This window comes from Poecile atricapillus, chromosome 2 (assembly GCF_030490865.1).
Source record: "Poecile atricapillus isolate bPoeAtr1 chromosome 2, bPoeAtr1.hap1, whole genome shotgun sequence".
Classification (NCBI taxonomy): Eukaryota; Metazoa; Chordata; class Aves; order Passeriformes; family Paridae; genus Poecile; species Poecile atricapillus.
Genome location: NC_081250.1, coordinates 46,330,143 through 46,357,105, shown reverse-complemented (window position 1 = coordinate 46,357,105; position 26,963 = coordinate 46,330,143). Strand labels below are relative to the sequence as shown.

Genomic DNA, 26,963 nt, shown 5'->3' with positions numbered 1-26,963 from the left:
AGCTGGTGCGAGCTGCTTTGTAATATATATCTTCTGTCAAGATGTACTTCAGGCAGGGCTTCTTTGCAGTATTCTTGACAAGTTGAAGTAATATCTTCAATTGCTACACTGGTCAAAATGGATTAGCTAATAGAATTAAAAACTAACATGAAAACAGATGTTGCTCCTGTTTGCAGCTTCAGCAATGAAACCAAACTGAACCTGACAACCTTCACTGCTACATGCAACTCTTCCCATTCAGAACTTAAGGTCAATTTGATATGGAATATTGGAAAAAGAGGTCTTCCTCCATTGTCTATGATAAACTCCTTTCATGGAAAACCAGAAATAAGGCTTCATCTTAAAAACTTATTTTACTTTTCTGAAATACCATTACTTCTAGTCAAAATTTATCTACACATACAAGTTTCTTTTTGAAGAACACTTCCTCAATTAAAATGCTACATAACCACTTTTACAAAGTATAAGCTCAGTGTTACTTACACAGTACAGTAAGTACCTACCAAATAATACACAATTTCATCTATTATTTCACAGATCTGTGCAGTCAAGCACAATCATTTCAGTATCATGATATTCTACTAAATAATGTTTTTGCATTATCAATAGTCTCTGTTTATAAAAATATTCTGAATTATGTTTGACTATCAGAGATTTTACAAATATTTATCTTTAAATAAGTTTTAGTTAGGTAACATTTCAAATGAGCAAATTTCCTGTAACACCTTTTCTAACCAACTCAGTTCAATGCATGAAGTGGATGCTGGAAACAGGCTGCTAACATAGAAAGTAACACCATACTACTCATTTGTTTTCTGAAGTTAGGATTCCCATACACAGTAAATGAGTAGCCACACTAAGACAAACACATATTGTGAAGCTCCTTTGTAAAGTGAACTTCACAAGTAAAGCAGTGTGGGAAAGTTTATCCTAAGACTGTAAGCGTCATTCCTTGCTGGTGAATAAACAAACCTGAAAGGAAAAGATTGAGGATTGGGGGTTGGGATGCATGAGATTAAAAGTTATGGCCTTCAGTAGAAACTAAAATATATTCATGACATGGAAACAAATTTTTCCTTACAGCAATCAGATTCAACAACCATGTGAGAAAAAAATCCAAATCAAAGATTTAAACTGCAATCAAAGAAAAAGTTATTTGTAAATAAATTATTTCATTTTTAAAAACCATCATTGCACTTCTACTTTAGTTAAAACTGTTTAAGATCCCCTACTTAAAGAAATACTAAAAACAAAGTAACAATAAAACAGCATGTAAATAATGCATACAAAAAACAACACAGATGCATTTGATCCTTAGAAATTTAAAATTCTTGGTACATGATTCTTCTTGATTCTTGGTACAATGAAAATTACTCTCCAGATGGTTTCTGTTTTTAACACACATGATTACATTAGAAAAGGTATTAAATATTATCTCACCGCTCACAACTGACCCCATCAATACTTATATAGCCCGTCATGAACACGGATTTCTGAAAACAGTATGGAATATTATCTCTGCTGAAAAGATTTCATATCAACAAACCAAAATGAAATTTTTCACTCAAAGCAGTTCCCACTAAGCATTCACACAGTGTTCCAACTGAACCCTCTGCAATGCACAGTTGTTTTTCTAGCTTTTCAATTTGTAGTCTGCTGTATTAAATGAAGACTTTGTGCTCTGCTGGCATGGAAAATGCTAAACACAATTGAATTTATTTGGTTCCAAGCACACGCCAAGAAAGAGTTTAGCAAATTGAGCAGTTGCACAGACCACGACAATAAACTCTTGAAAATTAAGAGAACCTTTTTCCAAGAGCACAAAATCAGGTAGCTGGAACAGGACTATTTTAATCACAAACTGCTCTATACAAGAGATACTGGACCAGGTAACAACACATCTGCATGTCTGTTCACACACTCTGTAAACATAATAAGAAGGATCTTGAATCCATAATCTCTTACTTACAAAGATATACAGGCATCTAAAAAGAAGAGATGGGCATTTAGTTGGATGTCGAGAAGCAAATAGGGTCTGATGCCTAATTTAAGTCAAGGATTACTCAGTCAGTGGGAAGTTCAAAACTTGCTTTTTAATCCCTTTCAAAAATTTCAGTAGGTGACTAATTCCAAACACAGATGTTGAAATTCCTTTAAGATGAGGGATTTTTCCATTATTATAATGACAGTACTAGTTTATGAATAAAAAACATTGCTAAAAGCTTTAAGAAAATCCAATTTCTTCAGAGAACTACCACTGTAGTGTACTATATTTTGAGTATGATTTTTTATTACACAATTTTATACTTCAGAGAAGGTAAGAAACCATCAAACTTTGAAACTCCTGCATTAATTTGCAAACACTGATTATTCTTCTTTGTATGATCCACATTTTCATTTTGTGCATATTCTAACTGATGATCAGGCTTCTTTTACTCTAATACTGATAGAACTTACGTGATGTTTTTGAAGCAAGAAGAGTGGTTTTTGAACCTGTTAAAAACTGAAATCCCAGAGCATTTGCATGGTCACCCTCAGACAGATCAACAAAATCTGAAAAAGAAAGTTAAACATCACATTCTGTAATTCTATGCTGGCATTCAGCAAATCTCAATCCATAGCCAGGACTATATCAATCTTTGCACAAACAGATGAAAGAGATTGTTTCCATTCTAAGGGTTCAAAAGTAACAAATATCAGCAGTTTAGTACACAATTCCTTCATTCAGCCAAAGGGAATGCTGCTTCCCTTCCCCAGCCTGAAAACAAAAGGTTTGTTCCCCAGAGGTTCACTGTACATTCTAAAATAACTGCAATATGATGTAGAGCCCAAAGACTACCACCTTTCACCATATGCAAGGTTACCTTTAATTCAGGTATTTATGCAAAATTTTTGCAGAAATTATCAATAAAATGCTTAAGCCCACTATCCTTTTAGCTTTCAGCACAGAGCAAAACAAACATCCAGTTTGCTAAAACAAACATCTAGTTGCTATAACTAGCTACTCTGAAATGTCCATCCAAGTCCACCTTTTCTTTTCATTCCATGTAGTGGATTATACCAATTCAAAAGGTTTAACTTTAGAACACCATATTTTAAAAAATACTCTTTGTCACCTCTACTCCCACTACTTCTCCTGAAAATACAGCAAAACAGGGAGAAATTATACAACTTTCATTTCTTTCACCAATAACTCAAATTTAGTTCATAGATTACATCACCATATTAACATAATAAACTCTTTATTTCATCACTGTAAATGGAATGAACAAAAATTAGAACAATTTAATGCCTTCTTGGTCCTATGCTTGTGTTGTATTCTCAACAATGCATCCCTAGGTTAAAAATAAAATGTGCTATTCTGAAAGGATTATTGTTTAGCCATAATGGAAGCCCATTAAAACCTCAAAATAGACACCCTTAAAAAACAACAACAAAAAAAAACCCAAAAAAACACAAAACAAAAAAAAAAAACCAACAAACTAACAAGTATCACTGTTCTCAAATACAGTATACAAGCTTTCAAAGAGATCCAGCTACTCCTTAAAAAAAAAGTTGTTGGTTTATACAGCTCTCAGCATATTGTTCCAGAACCTTAGTCATCTGAATTTCAAAAACTTAATCACTGCCAGACTGAACTTATTCACAATCACTTTCTAAACCCTGTTTATTAATTTCTTCTTGTGCTAATACGATCATCTACGCCCATGATATAGCCACAAAATATTTACTGAAGTCAACTGTATTCTCTTTTTTTTGCCACTGTATTATTAAGCTAAATGAGTCACTTCCTTTTAATTCTCTTGAAATCTCTAGATAACATTTTGCTACACTTTTGAGTTATATACATTATATTTTATTTAATATCAGCAACTAGCACTCAGTTTGCCAGTTTGATATTGGTTTCCTGCATGGAAGCATTTTGTGTAATGCATCCTCAATTTTTTTTTGTTTGCTTGTAATTACAACATATTGTAAAACAGTATTCCTGTGGTAACTTCCACCTCCCCTCTCTTCCAAATTGTGAGCACATAATTACAGCAAAACTTATTTTCTTAGCATCACACTTTATAGCACTCAATTCATTCTTCTTTTCCCAGTCCTAAGTGGAAATGAACTCCTCCTTCATGCTACTTTAATATAATGCTGAAGAGAGAACATAGCTTGGGTTTGCACATTAGGAAATAATGCTATATCTTCTTTTTGGTCCAAGAAGGCTACTGAAATTATTAAATATAGTCAGCTCCAGACTGATACATCAAATATTCTACAAGTCATCCTCCAAAGCAACTATACCCCTTAGGTACAATATTTACCACTTCTGCCTTGCCCTGCTCACCGTTTTTTAAATAAATGCCCATGTTTTCCCTCTTACAACACCTCTTAAGCAATTTTATGTAAAATTAATGTCTGCATACATAAAAATTAGATCTATACCATGTAAAGAACTCTGCATTTTTACCAGAGGCAGGTAAACAACCCCAGGTGTATAATTATTGAAATATTATGCCATTATTTCTTTCAAAATATATATATTTTAATATACTAACATGAGCTTTTAAATTACCTCATTACTTCTCATGGACAAACCATTCCTTTTGGGAGCTTCTAACACCTTCAATAGTTAAAAACCCACCTGGAAAAATGGTGAGAAAACTGATGGGAGGTTTGTTGGTATCAATAGTTAGCTTGTGGTGTGCTGCTTTTGAAGGTTGAGCTGGAAAGCAAACTAACTTCAAAGGCAGACTGAAGTTACACTGTGAAACTCTTGGTATTCCTAAAATGAAAGAACACAGATTCATTTTTTATTTCCACATTCTGAATACAGAATACTTCATACCACTGTCCTCAAAGAGGTATAACAAGATATTTAATGCGATTAAGCAATGCATTAAAACCAAACTATATAAAATTCTCCTTTTTTTTAAATTTTTCACCTAAAATATCTTAAATTTGAATACTTCTAATTACCTTCTCAAGTGAAGACTTTTATATGTATGGGAAAACAAGAATTATTAACAAAACTGCACACTGTATTTATACTAATTAACATGCAAAGGAGATTAGTTTTATTTAATTCTCTAGACAAACAATACCACTTAAACATAAACAACAGCTGTGTGATTACGCATGATACTTCAAATACAGAATTGAAGCATCAACATTTTCATCAGGAATATCACAAATAAATGCTTTTTATGACTATATTTAGTCTTCTTTTATATACTCAAAATCTATGTAACCTTCATATTATCTGTCAGAAGTTTGTGCCTTAGAAAAAGAATGTATCTAATGGAGGTTATTACCCAAATGTATATTAAAATCTTTCAACTTATTGCATCATAATAAAACTGAACTGTAGAGCAAACTGGCTACTGTCTTGAATATTGGGATCTACTATCACAAGCAATTTCATCAGAATGGTGCGGGAGAAAAGAGGAAGTTTTAACACTCACATTCAGAAAACACATTGGAGGTGTCAAAAATTTTCTCAGATATAAATACTATTTCAAATTGCAGGCATGTCAGCAATTGCCTGGTATGTTCTAAGCAAAAGTGCTCATTGCTATGAAATACGGAGTACTTGCTCTGTTGAGAAGACAAATTGTGGGGTTTTTAAGGACAATTTTTTGAGGAAGCATCAACAGGAAAACCTTAACAAGATAGATTTTTAGAGACAATAAGTTACTGTCAGGAAAGTCATGAAACTGATAGCAACACAGAGGTATATACAGAGAGTATAAAAATTGAGCTTAAACACCCAGTAGCCATCCAAGAAACCCTTTTTGTTAGTAATTTTGTTTGTTTGCTGCTTCTCAGAGCTCTTCCAATGAAAAAATTACTTCTAAGAATCATCTCAGGAAAACAATGCTACCATAAGGCTCAGATTATTCCCTGTGGCTGTGAATTCACAAGCTATTCTGGCTGGCTGATAATGCCTCCAAGTAACTATTCTGCAGCAGTTTATAAATATAAAATCATAGAAAACTGAGCAGAAAACTCATTCATATTGAAGACAGGTCTTCAAAATTTGAGTATCTCCAGCTTCCAAGGAATATTTCAAAAGGCATAGTTGAAAATAAACCTATGATCTCTCAGAATGATTAATTCAACTCTATCTTCATCATCTGATAGGAGAACTAAATTTTTTCTTGATGACATCATAACACAGACACCTTAGTAAGTTAGGTATGGAGACTTATCAACATGAAAAAATTAGTAGCAAAAGTAGGCAAAATTATTTTAATATATTTTTTATATTTAAAACAAGATATTTTTCCTGGTTTTTCAGACCAGCTTTTTCTACTGCTGTCAGTCTGCCTCATCATAAACATAACTTTTCAATATTTCAGACAAAGGTCAAATCAAAACTTAATCAAGTCTTATCTAGTGTTTGGAGGAGACTGGGGAGATTCTTAGTTGATTAATCTAAAAGAGCTACATATAAGAAAAACAAACCAAAAATCTCCAACAAAATTCATCACTACAGTGAAAACTTGCTGGGAAATGTTTCCGGGTATTTCAGAATTGTAAATGGTAGCAAGGAAACAAAGTAGTAGCCACGTGAGGGAGTAGAATTTCCTCCACCCATTGATATTCTGTCTAGAATATTTAGAGCTGTGATACTTTGTGTGATACACAATTTTAAGACTACAATAAAGAAAAAAGAAATGCAAATAAAAATTCATGTTCTCCTCTATTCTGAGACAAAACAGATGATGTCTAACATTATCTCATAAGGTACTAGTATTTAAAGGCATACTATGCACTTACCTGCCTATAAGTATTTTTATTTTAAGTTTTATTACCTATAAGTAATAAAACAGCCACATGCCCTGTAGATACTATTTCATTTCCAAATTCCTCATGCATTCATTTAGTTATATTTGAAACATAACACTAATGTGCATGACAAAAAGTATTAAAACTCAAATCTCCCAATTTAGGATTTTAAATATTCAGAGAATTAGTATTCACTCTGGCATTGATGACCCTAAGTTTACATAGTCCAGTGGACCCTACAGTAACCCAAAAAGATTTTGGCACAGATAATTTTACAAACTTTACTGTTCTCTGCAATATTCTTTTCAGGATAAGGTTTTCATCTTGTTTCGATATTTCTTAAAACAAAAACCCAATCTTCATTTTTAGAATACTATTCTTTCAAACTGTATGCACTTGTTTTTATATAGTTTATTGATAGTTAACTTTTTAATTCCTTTGTCTAGCAGAAAAATGTCACAGTGTAACAGTTATTCTTGACAAGAGCAGGATCTTATTGAGATGTTTTGAGCATCTACTTCCCATACAACACATCAAGGTCCACTGAAATATCTGGAAACCAGAAAAGGAGGGGAACTGTAACAGTTACCTTCTTGTTTCTTTTTACTGCACTTACTAAGCTCAAAAGAGCATAAGTATCGAAAAACAAGACCATACATACATCTATAACTTTTGTTTATGAAAACTGCAAAACTGAAAACTCCTTTTCACTTGATCTCTAAATCTCTGACAATCAACTTTCTTACCTTCCCAAAACACAAAAGAATGTGTACTTAATATATTTATTTTTTAAGTTCAGAAAATGTCTTCTACAAGCACTGCATCTTTCCAACACATCTACAACTATACTGCAAAACCACCCTTCTCTCTTTTTAGCCTACATATACATAAGCTCATTTTCCAGTCTTTTTTTGTCTCTTAATTGTACCTTATTCAAGAATTGTATTTACCACAATCATAGCTAAGTTTTGTACTGCTGGTGGTCTCAGACAGAAGCAGCATTGCAGCCTTGAATAAGATGTTTCCAATAGGAATTGGAATGAAGACATGTTGTGACATCATTCTCAGAGCTACCCAACCCAAACAGCATAAATGCCTAATAGCTGTTTCAGTTGCACCAAAGATATAATTTAACTGCCTAACTGCTAAAACTGAGAAAAAAATAGATATAAGAAGGTGTAATTGTTTCAAATTTCCAATCTCAGTGTACAAGGAACTTAACGCTTTGAAAAATTCCCATGTTACATATGAGAAAGTGCAATATGCTTCACCAAGAAATGTCCTTATGACCTTCTATTCTCTATATCCACATCTTCATAGCATCAAAACAAGAATAATAACTTATAGAAATAACAGGCAAAATAACAGCTCCCTTCCAAATCTGTTTAATTCAGCATACATTGCCACTCGAAACTTAGCATTTTTTGCTTTCACTTACCTTCAGGATTGAGCTCTGCCATATGAACAGCAACAGGACAAAAGGGGGAAAAAATGCATGAGATATTAGTTAAATTTAAAGAAAATAAAAAGGAAGTGTAACAGGGTTTTAAGAACTTAAGCCACATTTGTTAAGTAGACAATACATAAGGACATAATACTAGCCAAAAACCAGACATGAGACCACATTCATCAATAGTGCAACCCCATCCAAGTGACTGACTCATCAACCTTTAGCTGTATGAATCCCACAGAGATAGACTGAAGTGTGATTTGGCCACAAATATGGATATTTTAAAAACTAAAGAAGAAACATTCTCTGTTCAAATAAAATGAAGTCACAAAAGCACTTAAAGTTCACTTACTAGTACATTACACTTAAGGATTTGACTGCCAAATAACACTAGCGTTTGTATGGAATTCGACGAAATTATCTCAGATTCATAATTTAAATAAATATCAAAAAAATTAGCAGATCTTATTCCTAACCCTAATTATGTTCCTTTATTTAGAAGTCTTCAAAGTTCAACCACCAAAGATAAGTTTTTAAAATTTATTCTTCAGTTTCTATAATTCTGTTATATGTCATGTCTGCTTGCTCTTTTAATAGCATATAAACCATCAAACACACTCAAGATGCAAGGTTTTTTTACTTCCCTGATCAAAAGGCTTGCAAAATCCAACTTAATATTTAAAATACAAATGTAAGTTTTATTAGCATTACCTGACATAAATAATTTTTAGTAATATATATTTTATTAATATATATAAATATAACTTTTATTTTCTGGTCTTGGGAAGTAAAATTACAGAAACAAGACCAGCAGAACAAAAAACAAGCTTTCAAAATCAGAGGATCCAAGATATTCACTAGTGGGCTACCTATTCAGTCATGCCAAAAACCTATCTAAGGCCACATCACTAATTTGGAGAGTTATGAATGCACAGCATCTCATTCACAAGGAATATGCAGTCAGAATCACAGGACAGACAGACTGAAGTTGTACAAACTGTCCATGCAGGCTCTCAGTTAAAAGGGAGGACTTTTCTTTAAAAACGTGTTTCATTATTTTTCTGGAAATAAACATTTCAGTCATACAACAGCCTAGACTACCATCATAAACACAATGTTTTAAGTGTGAAGTGATACAAAGAAAATATTTACATTAAAGTGTCAATATAGGATAAGGTACTCAAGACCACCACCCTTCACAGAAGCCTTTAGTACACATGCACTTCTTTCACGCCAATCTACTCCATTTGTGCTGGCACAGCTCTGTCTTTGCACAGTGAACCAAATCAGCAAATCTGGCTGAGAAACAACTTGTGACTGTGTGACCACAACAGGGGAGGAGGTGCAGGAGCAAAGCCAAGCAGCAAGAAGTAAAGAACTGACAGCCTAGTTTATGAAGTATTTAACATGGAAGCCCTGCCTAAACACAACTTCTCAGTAACCTGACGCATTTACAGGGTTGTGTGAAGAACACTAAGCTAATAAACATTCAGTTATGGATAGCAGAATAAATTTACATATTCTATCACTAGGACACTAATATCATAAAATAACGAGTTGGTTTCCATTTCTTTGGGTTATTGTTTGGAATGAGTATGTTCAAAATGAGTATGTTCTGTTAAAAAGGAAATGAGGAATAATCACTCCCAATGTTTATTCAGATGTCATTCTCTGTGGCGAGGCATTATTGTCACATTTGTTGGCAGACCAGAAGGGTGAATAGTCATAAAGATGTAATCAATTTCTCACTCCAAGAGGTGGAGCAGAAGAAAATTGATAGGACAGGATGAGAAAGCTGGTACAGCTGTTTCCCAAGCAATAAGCTTATGATTTTACCTCTGTAAGATCAATTATACAAATTGATGCAACGTAAAATATTAACTAAAACTGAAGACTAGATAAATATTATTTCTTTAATTACTACCACCTTTAGTATATTTCATATTAACATGTATAAGATATACATAGGGAAAAAGGCCTCAAAAAAAAAAGGCACATTACATCTCCAGTGGCTTACCTGTTGGTATAATATATGAAACCATACAGGTTCCTTCCAGTTCTGGTGGAGAACAATTCTCCTTCAAAAAGACAGACAGGACCACAGTTTCAGATGAATCTGGCTCTAAAAAAACCACAAAATTAAATTAAGTAATAGGAGCATACAAACGAAAGCAGCATATTTTCTGGCACTTTGAGAATTATTCTACTAAATTATGACAGTTTCCCTATCAGTTCATCTTTATCAAATAACTGTATATGTTTTTTTATAATCCTTAATTTTTAAAAGGCAAACTAGGGCCTCAAAGTATCTTGAAGCATAACCTATAAAACAATTCAACACACTGAACATGAAGAAGATAAAAAGATATTAGATTTACATTGCAATTTTAGTAATTTACAAAGCCATTTGCCCCAATCACATGTGAAGAAAATATAAGAACTGCCCCTTCAAATGAGAGTAGCAGTCAGTAAAGCCCTGTTTCAACAGGGACTATTAGTTCCCATTTCAGAGCAGAAATGGCCTGTAGTTCCAACTGAAGCAGCAGGCATATTTGACTGACCTTAAGCTCCACGTAGTCTTAAAGGCAATCCCACTTGCAGTCTTACCAGCAGAGGTGGAAAAAGGCTAGGATCCTTTGATCTATTTGAAACCATTGATGCTACTTTGGGAACAGATGCTAGACTGTCCCCTGGTCAACAAACTTACTGTCCCTGTTTGTAGATCGAGACTGGCATTTCTACACAGACAGAAATGTCAGCAAAACAAAACAACCCAGCAGAAGTACAAGAGAATAATTGGGGGGTTTTTGCCTCCATCAGGAAGCTGCTCTCTTCACCCACAACACATCATACCACGACCAGGGGAAGAAATCCATTCCTATCTACTTCATCTTCCTCCACCAAGCAGTGTCTAGAAGCTATGGATTGCAGGCAAGGCAAACTTATAATTGCTTTAACTGCTGTATATCTGCAACAATGCACTCACTGGAGGCTGGGCTATACTTTTTCAAATCTCAGAAAAAGTAATAGTATACAACAGCTGTGATGACAGTGCCATCATTTACCTAAATCATCAAAGACAAACTGGTCGGAGGTCACTGCTAACGGAGCTTGCACACACACAGCCAGGCTTGGCTTCTGCGCAGTCACTCTGCTCTGGATTGTTATCTAGATCAAGGGGCATACAGAAGTATTTAAAAGAAGCAACTAATTAAACTCAACAGCAGAAAAAAAAAATCCATAATCAACAGAAAAATATGAAAAATCTGCAAAGATCAATTCAGAAACAACACTTTAGGACTTGAAATTTCAAGTTCAAAACCAGTATTTTCATTTTACAATTCTTATTTACTCACAACCAATACATGATATACAGTAACTTGAAAGATTAAAAAACCTGAGGGGACTTCTCAAGTTGTTTGTAATTTTAACCTAAGCCAAACTAAAGCAAAAGTATTAATTGAATGTTTAATACCCTGCAAGAGTCATGATCATTCATTCTAATCTAAACAGCCATAAAATTTTGCAATTTTTAGATGATTATAGTGAAAAAAACCAAGAATAATAAAATCAGAGATAACCAAAGAAATTACTTCCTTTAATTGCAAACAGTAATGCACAGTCTTCTGAATAACTTCAAGTTTTGTTTCAATTTTTAATGCAAACAAAATCAGAAAATCAGTATACAGGATAGTCAGCACAACAACTCCAGATAATAAAAGTTCAATTAAACATAGAGTGGCCCTCATTGCTTCTATTGTGCACAGTTATTATTCCACTGCAAAAGAACCGGATACCCAAAGTGTCCCTAACTCATATCTAAAATGAAAATATAGTGGTGACTGAGATCTGAATGTGGTCTGCATAGACAGGGACCATATATCTAATATCATCTCTTTTGCATTGCTTGTCTGCAAAGGAGCTCACTACTGCCAGGTTAAATCAGTTTAGAATATTACTACTTATAGAATTACTCAAGTGTTAGGAAACTAATGTGATTAACATAATTAGCATCAACATTGATTTAGGTTGAACAATACACCAGTTATAGGAACTTATCACATAAAAATGATTCTAGAAAAAATTGAATTCATGGTAACTCCTACAGTTACTGGTTTTGTTTCACTAAAAGGTACAAGATGCATAAACAAGAAAAGAGAATGGGGAATTAATTATGTCTTCCCATTAAAAAGCTTCTAAAATATATAAATACATAATTAATTTGAACTTCTTTAAGCAGACTTATCACTGATTTTATCAGAATAGCCGTTTTATCCTGTATCATTTTTAGTACTTAAAAATGCAGAGAAACATGTTAGACCAAGTACAAGTAAACCACACTAGTCTGAGGGCATCTGATTCAAACAGTTCAGTTACCCTCTGAATTTTTCACTCTAGGCAGAAAGAGAACTTGCCAGGTTCTCAAAAATGAAACTCCACTGATATTCTTATAAGATCATCCTAAAGTCAGAAATAAAAATCATGATCCTTTTTAGGCAGTACTGAGGAAAAACTAGCACATGCACACATACACACATTTTCTTTACAATCAGTTACAGGCACCAGCTCTCATGAAGATCTTCAATTTTCTAATTAGATTTTCCTACTTCTTTTTTAATTGCTAACGTTATGAAAGTCTCTACAAAAGAAAGTCTATTTTTATTTTATTGACAACTAAAAATGCAGCTGAAAATTATAAATGTCCTATTTGAGTAACCAAACATTTATGGCTGTCAGAAAAAATACTCTCATTACTTCAAAAATTATTTCATTCCATCCTAATGTTTCTGTGATTGTTTATTGATAAGCCTATCAAAAATAAAACTGCAATCATTTTCTGACTGTAGCAGAAGGCTTGCCAGAATGACACCTTGTCATACTAAGGAGAAAAAAAAATTAAGTATATATTGCATTTCAAACTTCACTCATTTTCACATTCTAAGTGCAATACATAGAAAGTGACCAGCTTATTACAATTTGCCACCACCATTCAAATGCTGCTGTTTGAGTTAGGCACAGTACCTTTACTGTGACTGATGGTACAGCCCCTCCTTTTACCTCACTGTCAATGGCTTGCTGTGAAGAAAATGATGAAAACAGAGTAAATTCAGTGTTCCACATGAACAAGAAAACACAATAAAAGCAATATTACTTTCCTACCATCAACTTGATAAACACAGAATTAACATTAAAGGACTTATCATTCCTATGACAGATTAAAATACACAAAACACATTGAGTTCCTTCTGAAAATGTGAAGCCTCTGTTTGAAATTCCCTGCAAAAAGGATAGCAAAAGGTCATGAATGTTGTACATGTAAGAAACTAATACACTCTGATGTATATACAAATATTTGAAACTGTTTTGTTTGGCACACTACTTTTCACTGTATATTTATTCAAATTCTGGAAATATCTTCTGTTGTTCAGTAGAGAAAGACGGCTTCCAATCTGCAAATATATTAGATATACAACATAGCATCTACTATAAAAATCACACATTATTTTATAATCAGAAATATACCTGAAACTTCAAAAGAAAATTCTAGCAGGCACTTCAATACTCCTGCTAATTTCTATTTCAATAGGCAACTCCATCTACTTCAAAATTTATCTTGGCCTTGTGGTCTATTTTAGTTTTATTTTATGCTTATATTTCATATTGAAAACAGGTCAGTTACTACAGTTAAAGAAAATGTTCCCATTTAAACTATTATAAAGAAACACTTCTCTCACTTCTGCTATAATATCAAATTACTGATTTGAACTTATGCCTTGTCATTATAAAAAAGTAAATGAAAAACAGTATAAGGGCCACATCTGCAAAGATCCTAAGAAGTCAGGAGGCTGGTAGGCTCTCTGGGTTCCGGAAGTAGGACTTTCATTTGTACATTGTGCACCTTTCTCAACTTAAAAAATACAGATACTTTCATATTGTCATACTCTCTGGTGACCAGTGGATGATTCTGAAACAATAGCGGGGGTATAAGGATATGGAACCTTACCATATTCACCTTTCAAAAATCACCTGGATTTCCTGAATCAGAGGACACACACAGGAGGTGGTGTTAAATAACAGAATTGTCCTCCACTTACTTATCTACACAATATTAATACTCTATATCCTCTCTGCTTTTATCACACACATTGCAATTTCAAACTTTTCACAAGTGCAGAAGTAGCACTGAAAAAGGTAACTGTAGAAGCCCTAAAATCATTCCTACACTTGCTTATTGATCCTTCCCCACAAAGTAGCATATCAGATTTTTTCTTCCTAGGCAGCTACTGAAAGAACCCACAGAAAAGCCAGCTACACAGGAAACTAAGATATATGGTCAGACAAAGATTCAAGGCTGTGGTTTGATTGATGGACTGAATCACACATGAAACAGACCAGTTGCATCTGGAAGGTTGAGCAACTGAGCATAGCAGCATTAGAGCATTCTGCGCACCTAACGGTTCCAAGTGTTGTGAGGAGATTATTGCAGCTAGCCAAGACCATGTCACTGCTCTTTTTTCCACAGAGAAGTGCTAGGACATTAGCATACATTACAAAGAGGTCCATTTATCAAAGAATAATATCCTTATGTATTTTTTAAACAGTAAGTAGCTGTGAAAAATCAGTTTTGCTGAAATTAGTGGCCAGTAACGGATAATGTTGTAGTGCAACGTGTACGTTCTGAAATACTTAAAGTGAAGAGTTTTAAGAGACAATATAAGCTCCCCCAAATCTTAATTTGAAAGACTTTTGTAAACTACATATGTATATAACATGAATAAACTAATTAGGCTGCAACACCAAAGAATATTGAGTGACTGGCTGTCGGAGAAAGATTATTTTTTACCATGAAGCTTGAGTGGTTTGAGTACTCTGTCTTTGAAAGATCCAAGGATGACATTTCAACTGTTTCCCTCAATGTTTACAACTACTCACCAGTACAACTTTTCACCATTACAAAGTTATTCCAGACTCAAAGTTCTTCTTCACTTATGTTTGCTTAGACAAGAATCTAAAGGTTCCCAGGCAGAACACAAATAAATAATTTGAATAATTATAGTTAAAATCTCTAATAAAAGTGGGTTCTACTTGATAGAAAACTGAGGGCCATGAAGTTCAGTCACACAAATGTGAACAGTAATCACTGTGCATGATCAGTCATTATTTACTCATCTGAAATCAATGTTTTTTTTCAGAGTAATTTCCTTTTTAAAGAGGTACATACAGATTCTTCATCCAAATCAGGTGAAACTTCTGCTGTGACAGTTACATCTCTCTGTTTTTCAGATTCAGGCAAAATATCTGAAAGAAAAAAGCAAAAGCAAATCAGTTCTTTAAGAAATAGTCAGCTACATTCCTAAGAATAATACAATTTCAACAGCATCAAGTCTCAAAGTTACACCTCTACACTTACGAGCATAAAGAAAAAATAGCAATGTGTATGATTTTGGAAACTTCCAAAAAAGCAAATTTATTAGATTTCTATAGACAACTTAAATCTGGATCTCATTCCGGGTTTTATGTATGAAAATTGATTTAGGTGCATTTTATAACAAGATTTTACACATAAATGTGTAATGTACACATGATCTTCAGAGATTGTAAGGTATTTTTAAACTTTCGTCCTTGCATGCAGATGCCAATATACAATGAATAATTACCTCCAAAATAACACCACACATGTCATAGCACTTTCATCTAAATAATGTATAGTGAATATGTTAAACAAAGATTCTGTGTCTAACAGTCTAATCTTCAGCAAATTCCTCTGCATTAGGACGTACATCAAAGTTTTATGCATCATGTATATCAAAGATCATTACATGCAGCTTGATTAAAATATGTCACCAGATGATTTTCAGGACTGTTGACATACAAGGCCAAGAATGCTACAAACTCACTTATACAAAACCTTATGCCAATTCACACATGCAAAAAAAAGTTATACAAATTAAAGCCTTAAAAACCTTGAGGAATTACATAATCTTCTCTTAAGAGTCCAGAAGTACAGCTCTAGGGTATTTGCATATTTCTGAAGAGCACTTCTATTTTTTTACCACACTAAATGTATTGGAAAATGAAAAATCTGAACAGGAAATATATAGTTCCTGAAGTAACAAGGAAAGAGTTGATGTAAAGGGACAACTAACTGAATAACTGAAAGTGTGAGCACATTCAGGAAGCTGCAAGAATTTTATTACACACAGGGTTCTGAAAATTATCTAGAACTAGTAGACAGCACATTATCTCTTTCTAACAAGAGGGTCAAGGGAAAAGATTTTGATGAAGACAGAAAATAAGTATTCATTTTCTTGTGCTCAGAGAGAAATGCCTCTCTTGACTATGAGAGAGAAAAGCAAAACCTAAACACGTTTCTCCAATACTGCCTAGAAAAGAAGTTTAGGTCTGTTTGATACTGCCACAATTGCAAAGAACTGGTCCTGCCAATTACATATAGCACAGCACAGTCCATTCTTTTTCTATCCCTTCTTAACCATTTCTCTTCCAGTTGCTTCTTCAAGCTAACTATGATGCAACCTCTATCATATACTCATTTTTCTATTAGAAGTACAACAGAGATCACAATCAAAGTTTACATAAAAGTATCAGCTTTTTGTTACTATTAAACTTAGCCAAAACACATATGTTTAATCACTTACATCATCCAGACTAATACAAGTAACATTAGATTTAAGTTAGTATAACAGTTAAGATTTTAAAATATTTCATCAGTTTATACTGTAAATCCTTATTCTTCAAAATGTATAAAACAGCTTAAAGTTCAACAGTTTAATGGTCAGCACTGGACAGAAATACAAGACATTTATGGAAATAACTACTCTAAGGTTTTTTTAATATGATGACCTAATTCTAAATACCTTCCACGTTTGAAAGACAAAATGAAACTAAGAAAAATTATTTCCATATAAGGGTAGATATTTTCACACACAAAACAACACAAGCTCTGACTGCACAAGCATGAATTCAAAAGACAAGAAAGTCAACAGGTCATTTTAAAGATTGCACTTAGGAGTACTTAATGGCAACCAAGGTTCAAGCTAAGAAAAAAAAAGCCAACATGAAACAATGCCAAAACAACCAAAATTGACAGATATTCTTCATAAGTAAAATGCTTTGTTGTATAAAAATATTCTCATACAAGTTTTATATCCAGTTAAAACCAAACACAACATCATTAGGGCATTTCTCCACAACAAAAAGAGCATTCATAAAAAACTCATCTGAAACCACCACTTAGATCAGATTAGACAAATTGAGGAAGAAAAGGAAATTAAGAAAAAAGAATGGCGAAAAAATAAAAAAAAATTTACAGTAAATTTATCAGTCATACCATGACAGTTATTACAAAATTTTAAAAGGACAGCTACAATTCCTTTCTCTCTCCTTTGATCTTCCAGACAACACATTGAAACTAACAAGCTGAAGCCGATTCACTTCAAATGGATTTGTTCTTTCCATCATGCTTTTCTTTCCTTTGGTTATGATAGACAGACAAAATTGTCAAATACCTATAAGGATGGACTGTGGTAAAAATCAGTGGAATTTATCCACATCTATATCCTTAAATAGCTCATTAGTGGATCTGGAAAATTAAAATCCTGATATAAGTCTACCATTATAATGGATGAAGTTACATGTAATTACAAAACAAAGAAATCTTTGTGTTGTAAAATCAAACTCATGCCTGAAGATAAATAATTTTTATTTTCTAGGAATTTCAACAGCAAGGTTTTTCACTTTTCTTTTTTTCACATAAAAAACACCATTAATATTTTTTTAATGCATTTTAAGAACATGCTACCTATCATCAAGGAAACAAAATTAATTTGTTCTGTTTGTTGAATATTTTTCCATAGCTCCCTGTAAAATCACATGCTTCCAATTCCCTGTGCAACCCAGGCTGTTTAAAAACACAGTTATGAAAACATAAACTTTGAAGGAACTCTGTAGAAATTATGTGCCCTGATTTGAATTAAATTAATGCAATTTATTAGCAATGTATATAAATTCCAGAATTTATCATCATCAGATATGTCACTCTGTTCTACAAATATGCTCTTGAATAGTTAAACCAACAGAAAAATGGCTTTAAAAAAAAGTAATTTTGTTCATTTCATAACTTAAAAAGACATTTGTATTAATAAACAGAATTTGGCAATACTTTTACTCACTCTGAAGCCTAACTACATCAGACTGTTGAACTTCAAGTTTTCTTGCCTTTGGGTAATCCATGCACTGTCAGTTTTTATTCTGAACCCTTGAACTAGTGAGAATTATCTGCAACCTGATGTAAACATCTTTAACCTTTCAACAGCATTATGAAAATACAAAGAAAAAACCCTTTATTCAAGGGCTTTACTGTCTAGAATTTATTTATTTTTTCCTTAAATACTAAATTTTCTACAGAAAGATAACTATGGGTAAAGTGTGAAAATAATATTTTAAAGTGCTAAAAAGGTATGTAAAAATATAGAAAAATAAAGAAGTATACCTTGCATTTTTGTGGCCTCCCTGATGATTTTCTGAAGCTCTTTCATTTCAGCATTCATTTCTTCATAGTTTATTTCCCTAGAATCAACCTTAGGAGCCTGGAAGAGTGAAGGATCAGTTCCAAGGTATGAACACTGAAGATGACCATCATCACTCAGAGTGACTATAACACCCTTCAAGTCTCTGCATGGAAAAAACAAAGCTTACTAAGAAATTCAGAAAAATCACAGAATCAATAACATTAATAATAATACGTAATCCTGAATTCATACATGTTCATTAATATTACTCCCACTTGGTACAATCATACCTAAGAATGGATTCGTCTTAGATGACAAAAATGCCCTTAGAGTCTGTGAATCTGTACAATCAGGAGAGGTAATGGAAAGGATCAGAACAAACAAGCTAAATAGACCAGACAGTTGTAACCTATTTATTCATCTAAGTCTTTGAAGTTTCAATATTTAGGTTACTATGCAGGAAAAGGAATTTGCTAACTGGAATAGAAGGAAAGGGGAGGGGAAGGAGGGGTTAGAAGAAATCATGAACAGATGGAAGATGCTCACAAAGAAGACAGCTTTAGGGCTTTGATGGTATCAATAGCTCCCCTAACCAATTCTTTGGCTGCTATTGCAGCTACTGTGCTGGCTTCAAACCCTGGCTGGCTATTGCCTGCAGTATCCATCTGAAAGGAAACCACATGGATCCAGAGCATTCCCCGTACACTCCTCTGAATCAATACAAGTGAGTGTTTTATTAGATACACTATAGTCTCTTATCTCATGGGAAAAGTTCTTCATTGCTCCTACAAAAATCCCACTCTTTGTGTATCTGATTTGAACAATGAAAATGCAAGATTTAGGAAAGTATTTAAGAAACTATGAGACAATAGGGACTACTGCCAGCATTTTGCTTAATTGGAAGCTTATTCCTAACAGAAGAGAAAATGAACAGTAAAGACTAACACAGAAGTTAACAGCAGCATAAACTTTCACTTTGTTTTTTAAAATACCTACTTTTAATTAAAAGTCTGTATTCACTTTCATAATCACAATATTACACATTCATGCCACTAATTTGCTCTTACTCCATCCTTAGAATACCTTATAGCAGATACTGCCTTTGCCTCAAACACAACTGCCATAAAAATCAAAAATAAATCAAGCTTAATTCTTAGATATAGAAAGTGATTTGGACAAGAAGGCCTAATCCACTATCACACTAATTAAGCCCTTGTATTCAAGATATAATTCATACAGAATTAACAAAAATTATTTTAACTTACGCACACCAATACCTTACAAATGCCTCCTCTAGTACAATAAAATACAGGTATGTAAAAGCTATGTAAAAGAAATAGGATTCTCTCTGGTTTCCTACATGGTCGTGTAGCATGGCTCCAGAACACATAGATAGGAAACCTCAATCCAAAATTTTCCATGGAAATATTAATTACAAAAGCCAACAGATGTCACAGATTAATTTTGACCACTGATGGTCCAATTGTACTGCTCAAAATGTCTTTTTATAGCATACTATGGCCACAATCCCAGTGCTGGTTTTACAGCTGCAACCGAATAATCTGGAAAATCTATGCTGTAACTGAGACATCTGAACTCTGTACAGTCATAACTGCACACAGAAATGAAGAACCTAGTGGGCACTATACAAGTAAGTAATTGCTGTAGGTAAGTTTAAGCCTTCTCTTTCTACAAAAAACAATTGTTACTCAGTGAAAGAAATAAAGCTCCTTGCTGAATTATGAATGTACAGAAACTGCTTTGACTTTTTTGGACAACAGGTGCCTCCAGTCAGCCCTTCCCTGAAGCTGGAACATGCAAATCTGAATGGCCCTCTGGAACAGAACACCATAATAGGGCTCAAACACAATGTTCTCCTTATCTACAGTATAAACTCATCTTAAACAGAAACAGTCTTCTTTTTTGGGACCACTGCTTACTGCAGCAGAAAAGCTTCCATCTACCACTGCAATTTTTAGCATGCAATATTTCAGCATTCCCCTGCCAAAGACTTAGCAGGAAGCTTTGTGAGCACCATAAGGCTGGAGATGCCAAGACTCCCCCAACAAATACTTGAATAAAAGAAAGTGGAAGACGTAATACTGACTTTCGACTTCCATACCCAGTACCTGTGCTAGCAGCCATCCTGTGAACATCATGACCTTTTTATGACCTGTGAGCATGGGTTTTGCATCCTAAAGCGACTTTCTGACAAACTGTAAACTACCAGCAGGAATTGGAACTAAACATGAGTCCTTGTTTCTCTCACTACTTGACTGTTTTTTGTTATAGTTGGCTTCATTGCTCAGGGCTGGGTCTCATGTTTTAATTACATGCAGAACTACCCATTCTAATTTTCTTATGTCCAAAAAGCTCTGTACAACACAAACCTGTGCTACATTTACAGAAGTCTGGATGGCACACTAAACAAATACACTGGGCTACCCCCAAGTTCTCTTATATGAGCAATGGTAGGAGACAGACTATTATGAATCCTTGCACCACAACATAATCTTAGTAAGACATACAAATCACACCTAATGTACAGGATTTTGTCAACACCTGCCAAAGGTTTGCAAGGAGCTTTGCCATATTGGTCAGGGATTCTGCAAAGTCTTTAAAAATGAGGCATTGTTGAAGCAGATGGTAGCACGCTACCAAATACACTATTCCACTCTTTGCTATCAAATTATAGCAAATAATGACCTCCTTTTTTCTTTTTTTTTTCTTTTTTATTTTGTTAAAGGCGTGGGGGGGGCACAACAAGAGAAACAGCATCAGGAGTTTTTCCTACAACTAGAGAAAGAAAACTTCTGAAAACAAGACAATTTCTAGAATTGTCCAGCAACAGCTTTGGATGATCTCAATTTTTTTTCCCAAAAAGTATGCATCTGTTAATCTAATAAGGAAAGATCCATGAGAACATCTGAATGTAAATCAAAAGAGCATGAAGAAATATAGCTACAAAGCAATAAATCTTTGATTATATACTACTACGGTATAATACATTCAAAAATGGTTTGTAAATACAGCCCTTCCTATACACCTTTAAACTGGCAGTTATCTATAGCTAATCACTCTATCAAATAAGATTCATTTACATCAATGAGGTGATTTACCTATGTAAATTATGCTTGGCTTAGCTTCTGAGTCAGAGTAACAGAATGCACATTAAGAAACTCTACCTTTAACTCATTTCAACTGGCTTTTCTGATAGTCATGACATCCTTGAAATCTACACAATCTCAGAGTCTAAAGTAGTAGTTTAAGAAAGCAGCATTACAAATGCACTACAAATACACTTTTCCTTTGCTTCAGTTAGTGTTCTGCTGGGTCGCAAGAAGATTGTTCAACATGAAACATACATAAGTATAAAAAAAAAAAAAAACACTTTCTCAGTAATCTTCCCTTGTTAAAAGCAGTCCATGAATTTGCACATCAGTAGAAACAATAAGAAAAATATTGGTAAGCAGTTCTAATATATTTTTTTATAATACATTTATTTCTCTGCTGGAATGTCTGTCAGCCAGTCAAAATTGCATTATTTTATCAATCTTTTTTAACAGTGGTTAATGACAGCAGGGGGAGGGGAAGCATATTTAACAGTTTTATAGTAGTTTCCCCACAGCTACTGCTCTCACACAATATCCCTGCAAGTACCTTTACTTCATTTGGCACATTTTGCATACAATCTGGAATTTCAATTACTTGTTAAATTTCTTTTATTTTAAGCTATTTATTTTTTTACTATGTATCACACAATAGTCAGAGTAATAATAAATCTAAGGGGACATTTTAACAGCGAGGAACTCAAAGTATAAAACAAATTATTCTGATATCTAAAATAACTTTACAGTACAAAGCAGCTCCTACACACATATGGTAATAATTTGGAAAACTATCTTTTATTGGATTCTGGGTAATAATAATGGCATATGTTTTTTGTAGGTCTTCTCTTACTAAACGAATTGCTCACAACATAATTCTTGAAGAAATTAAAATGCTTTGCATGTTTCCAGTTATATAAGACCAAATCTTTTTTTTTGTTTGTTTGATCACTCAAACAATTGATTTAGAAGTTGAATCTGTAGTTCTGAGTTTTACTTGAATGACATGCACTAAGCTTTTGACAACTCTTGGGACAAGGTTTGGTTATTGACATGATTTGCAGCTTTAATTATTTATATTAGCTCATAAAATTTCTACTTCAGTTTCAGAAGTAGTCTTAATTGCTGTTACTCAAACCAACCATTTTAGAAAACAAGATTCTCTGCAATACTACTTTCTATTCCTTATCGATAATGCATTATATAAAAACTACTAAATTAGGAAACTAATTCCTGGAATTGTGCTCAAGCATTTTAAATCCATTTCTCTCCTCATTTTATCACCCTTTGAGGTAATTATAGGCAAGAGGATACCTCAATAGCACTTCTTAGTTTAGTGTTTTTTAAAAGCTAATTTATTCTAAGTTCACTACCATTTCAGTGTCATTTCAAGCCATAACTATGTGAAGTATTTGATAAAACACTGAAGAAAGATCAGACTAGGAGTAGCTAACTATAAGAATTTGCTAACATGAGCTAATGGGAAGAAAACTAAAAAGCCCATCTCACTCTTATTAAAAAAAATTCCAAAATCTCAAGTACCCCCACAGCTGAATATTCAAAGTAAATCCAGTGTGACTCAATGCAAGCTACGACTGATATCTAACTGCCCTGCACATCTGTGGAGCACTCTCAGGCTTCTTTGAAATGATTTCCTCAGTAAAAAATCTTGGTTCAACTTACATTAGAAGTAATGCTCATATATGTAAGCCTTCCCCATTTTGCTATTATATATGAAAACAGACAATCTAATTACCCTGAGAAATTAAAATTCTTTTTCAACTATTTATGTTATATATTTAACGTCCTTTGCACACTCTGCAGAAGGCATGCAAACAAATAACGTAAATAAAGTGCTCAAATATAATAGTTTGTCAGTATGTAATTATATTAAACAGTACAAAGTGGCTGCTTTACAGAAAAGCATTCATCTTTCCCTTTTGTATATTACCTTAGCATGGCTGAACTTAACAGAATACCATATACTAATCTAATTTAAAAAATTATGAAATACATGCAAGAAGAAGACAGAAATGAAACATCATTTCATCTTGAAACTCAATGGAAAAACAGTTTAAAAAAAAGAAGTTATGACTAGAACAACAGGTTAACATTTATCCCCTCTAATAAACACTGAAATACAGAGAGACAGAGCTGAGTAAAACCTGAATGCGGCCATTTTAAATGGCTGAAGAATTGTCCACCTTTTAAGTCCCATATGAGTACTTTTGGTCCCTACTTGTGAGGGAAGACATCTCCACAATCAACTTTACATGGTGACACTACACAGCAAAAGAACAAACTAGCCAGCACCAGGACAAACCTCTCACCAGGCTTTTGCTTTTGTAGTTCTCCTTGTGTAGGTTTCTCTTTGAAAGAGACTCTTTGCTAAAATGCCGTCCAGCAACCAAATAAAAAGGAGTATTTTCCACCAAACAAACAAACAAACAAAAAAAAAAAAAAAAAATTACTGGTTTTACTGCCAAGTTAAAACCAAGCACTACTCACAGAAGTTTGTGTCGGGGTTCTTTCTGCCAGAGCACTACTGCCACCTGCGGGGCAGCAGAGCTTTCATACAGGTGAGTCCTGAGAGCTACCACATCACATAATGTGAAGCAGGTGTGGGGTTTTTTAACCAGGGTTGGTATAAGAGCTTAACAGTTATTCCCTGGACACAAGGGAATCTTATCAGGCTAATATTTAACCGTGTATGTCTTGGGACAGACATCCCCGCATGAGACAACCTTCTGGTCCCTCCAGGCAGGGAGCACACACGTACCACACACTAATACAGGCAGGCTAGGCATGAAATTTAAGGTCATGCTACATACAAGTTGCATACAAAATGCAAAATTTTGTCTGAAGGATTAACCAGCTTTGTTTCTTGTTTTAAATATAAAATCAAAACTATTTTAGAACGAACAAAAGTTTTATTTAAAAATTACAGCAGATAGCTATGCAAAATGCAGTTTTAAAGTAAAATTAGTATTTGCCACCAAGTAGAATAAAAGCATAATATTCAGAGTAATGACACAGGCCTCCAAAAATATATGTTCTTGCTTTAAGCAAAAAAAAAAATATATAAAGGGTATGGAAAGACAATGTACTCAATGAAAAATTCATAATTTACACATTGGACTTCTTAGTTTCACAGATCCATACCTAAGACACTTAGTGGCATTAGCAGAATTGAAAATGAACATGAGAATTGACAAGCAAATCTGATTACTTTAGTAAGAGTGCAGCCTAAATGTCAGAGCTCTAAATAATAAGAAACAAGAGAAATTTCATTGTTAATTCTCTGTGACAGTACCAGCATTAGCAACAAGAAAAAAATTAAACTGTGACACATTTAAATCATCTTCATGCTTCATTCTCTCTCAGAGCACATTTCTGCATTTTTACTTACTTCACGTGAAATCTACAATCTGTTACAAGCTCATGCTTCCCCACTAGCAGACAGGTACACAACAGCTTTCAAAGGCTGTATTAACAGGTATGCCATGTAAATTGAGGATATGGAGAGCCTCAAAAGTTTATCCTTCCTCTAAGCCTTCTCTTCTCCCACTTCAAGACAGTGGTTAGAGTCCATATCACTTCAGGAAAGCTGGAAAGACCCCTAGGATCTCTGCTTCCAACATAAAAGAGATGCAAGCAGCTTCACTGATAAAATCTACACTCTACTAAGTTTATCATTTTAGGTAAAGTTTATTCCTAACAGTTTCTCTAAGATAATACTGGGAGGTACACAAGGAAAATTAGACTATGTACAGATTATAAAAAGGTTAACAAGAATAACCATAATGTGTCTTTAAAACAGATTTATTCTGAAAGTTTGAAGAATTACATAACTTTTAAAACATTCAACTCAAATTAATTTACATCTTTTTCCTCACAGCTGCCTGAAAGTTTCAAAATTCACCAGCATTTCAGTAAGAAAAAAGTGTATACATTTTCTACTATTACTTTTAATAATATTTATAATTGTGCCCTCGCCCTGTCTGGTGAAGAACAATACTGTTTTTTCAAAGCATCTCTAGCACCTTGTTACTAGTTACTGCCTCTCAGTTCCACAGCTTGGCATAAATGTCCCATGTGCTCCTCCTTGTACAAAAAAAGTCTTTCAGGTTAATAGCATAATAAGACATTCAAAATCAACAGACTGAAACTTTTTATAAAACTGTTTTTCAAACAAGACATCCAGCACTTTCATGAGTAGAGTGTCAGAATACATCCATAAACTCCAACCCACTGCTCAATAACTAGCTCCAAGACTGAGAGTTCAGAGTCTGATACAAGCTATGTCACAACAACTGGCACAACAACTGGCATAGACAAATAGTGGGTTAGCCAGAAAAAAACCAAACATGATATTTGTTTAAATGCAAGGATCTTATATAAAATACTGGAGGGAAGTTACTTGCATTCTTGTTCTTGAGAATTTCCACTTTTACGGTTTTCTCTAGAACCATGAAGGCAGGAATATTTTAAGTGTTATTCTAAACATGAAACCCTTACAAAATCATATGACTGTAAAAAGGAGGTTTTTGAAAAAGCAAATAAGTTACATGCAATAAAATTAGGGGAGCTGGCAATATGGTCATGTGCTTAGCATCATAGAGTAAACACCATTTGAAGCTAGCTTGCTAGAAAAGCCCATCCTGAATCCCAGTATATGCTGGACATAGTATGTGGCACGTCTACTTTTTTTTCAGGATCAAAATCCTACTAAAGTAAAAAAAATACAATCGCATTCATTTTTGTGGCTAGGATACACATATTTTCAAAAGACCTTTGAAAAGGGTCATATTTTCTACTGCCATCTCTCAAAAAACTGGTGGCAAATCAGCAATGAGAAAAACAGATGCAATCTTTTTTTTCTTTTTTTCCATAAAAATATTCCTTTAAAATGCAATTATGTTTAAGTAGAAAGAATCTAGAGATCTCTGCATTTAACTTCTCAGATCAGGCAATGTTCTTACAGAACACTCAAATAAAAATTTATATATATACGTGTAAATAACTGAATAGTTCATACCTATGTCATAACTAGCATTGCCTCTATTGCAGTACTACTATACAGAAAGGGAAAAT

General features: G+C 33.7%; 1 protein-coding gene across 1 annotated transcript in view; it reads right to left on the bottom strand.

Annotated features, from left to right (window-relative positions):
- The window catches only part of BBS9 (Bardet-Biedl syndrome 9), a 281,935-nt gene that overhangs the window by 212,357 nt on the left and 42,615 nt on the right, over positions 1-26,963 (bottom strand). Inside the window, exons 11-18 of the mRNA XM_058833781.1 lie at positions 18,744-18,925; positions 15,456-15,532; positions 13,256-13,309; positions 11,299-11,401; positions 10,251-10,355; positions 8,222-8,236; positions 4,637-4,777; positions 2,458-2,553 (exon numbers count right to left, since the gene is read on the bottom strand). Of these exons, the coding sequence (XP_058689764.1) occupies positions 2,458-2,553; positions 4,637-4,777; positions 8,222-8,236; positions 10,251-10,355; positions 11,299-11,401; positions 13,256-13,309; positions 15,456-15,532; positions 18,744-18,925 (773 nt within the window). The remainder of the gene's footprint in view (positions 1-2,457; positions 2,554-4,636; positions 4,778-8,221; positions 8,237-10,250; positions 10,356-11,298; positions 11,402-13,255; positions 13,310-15,455; positions 15,533-18,743; positions 18,926-26,963) is intronic.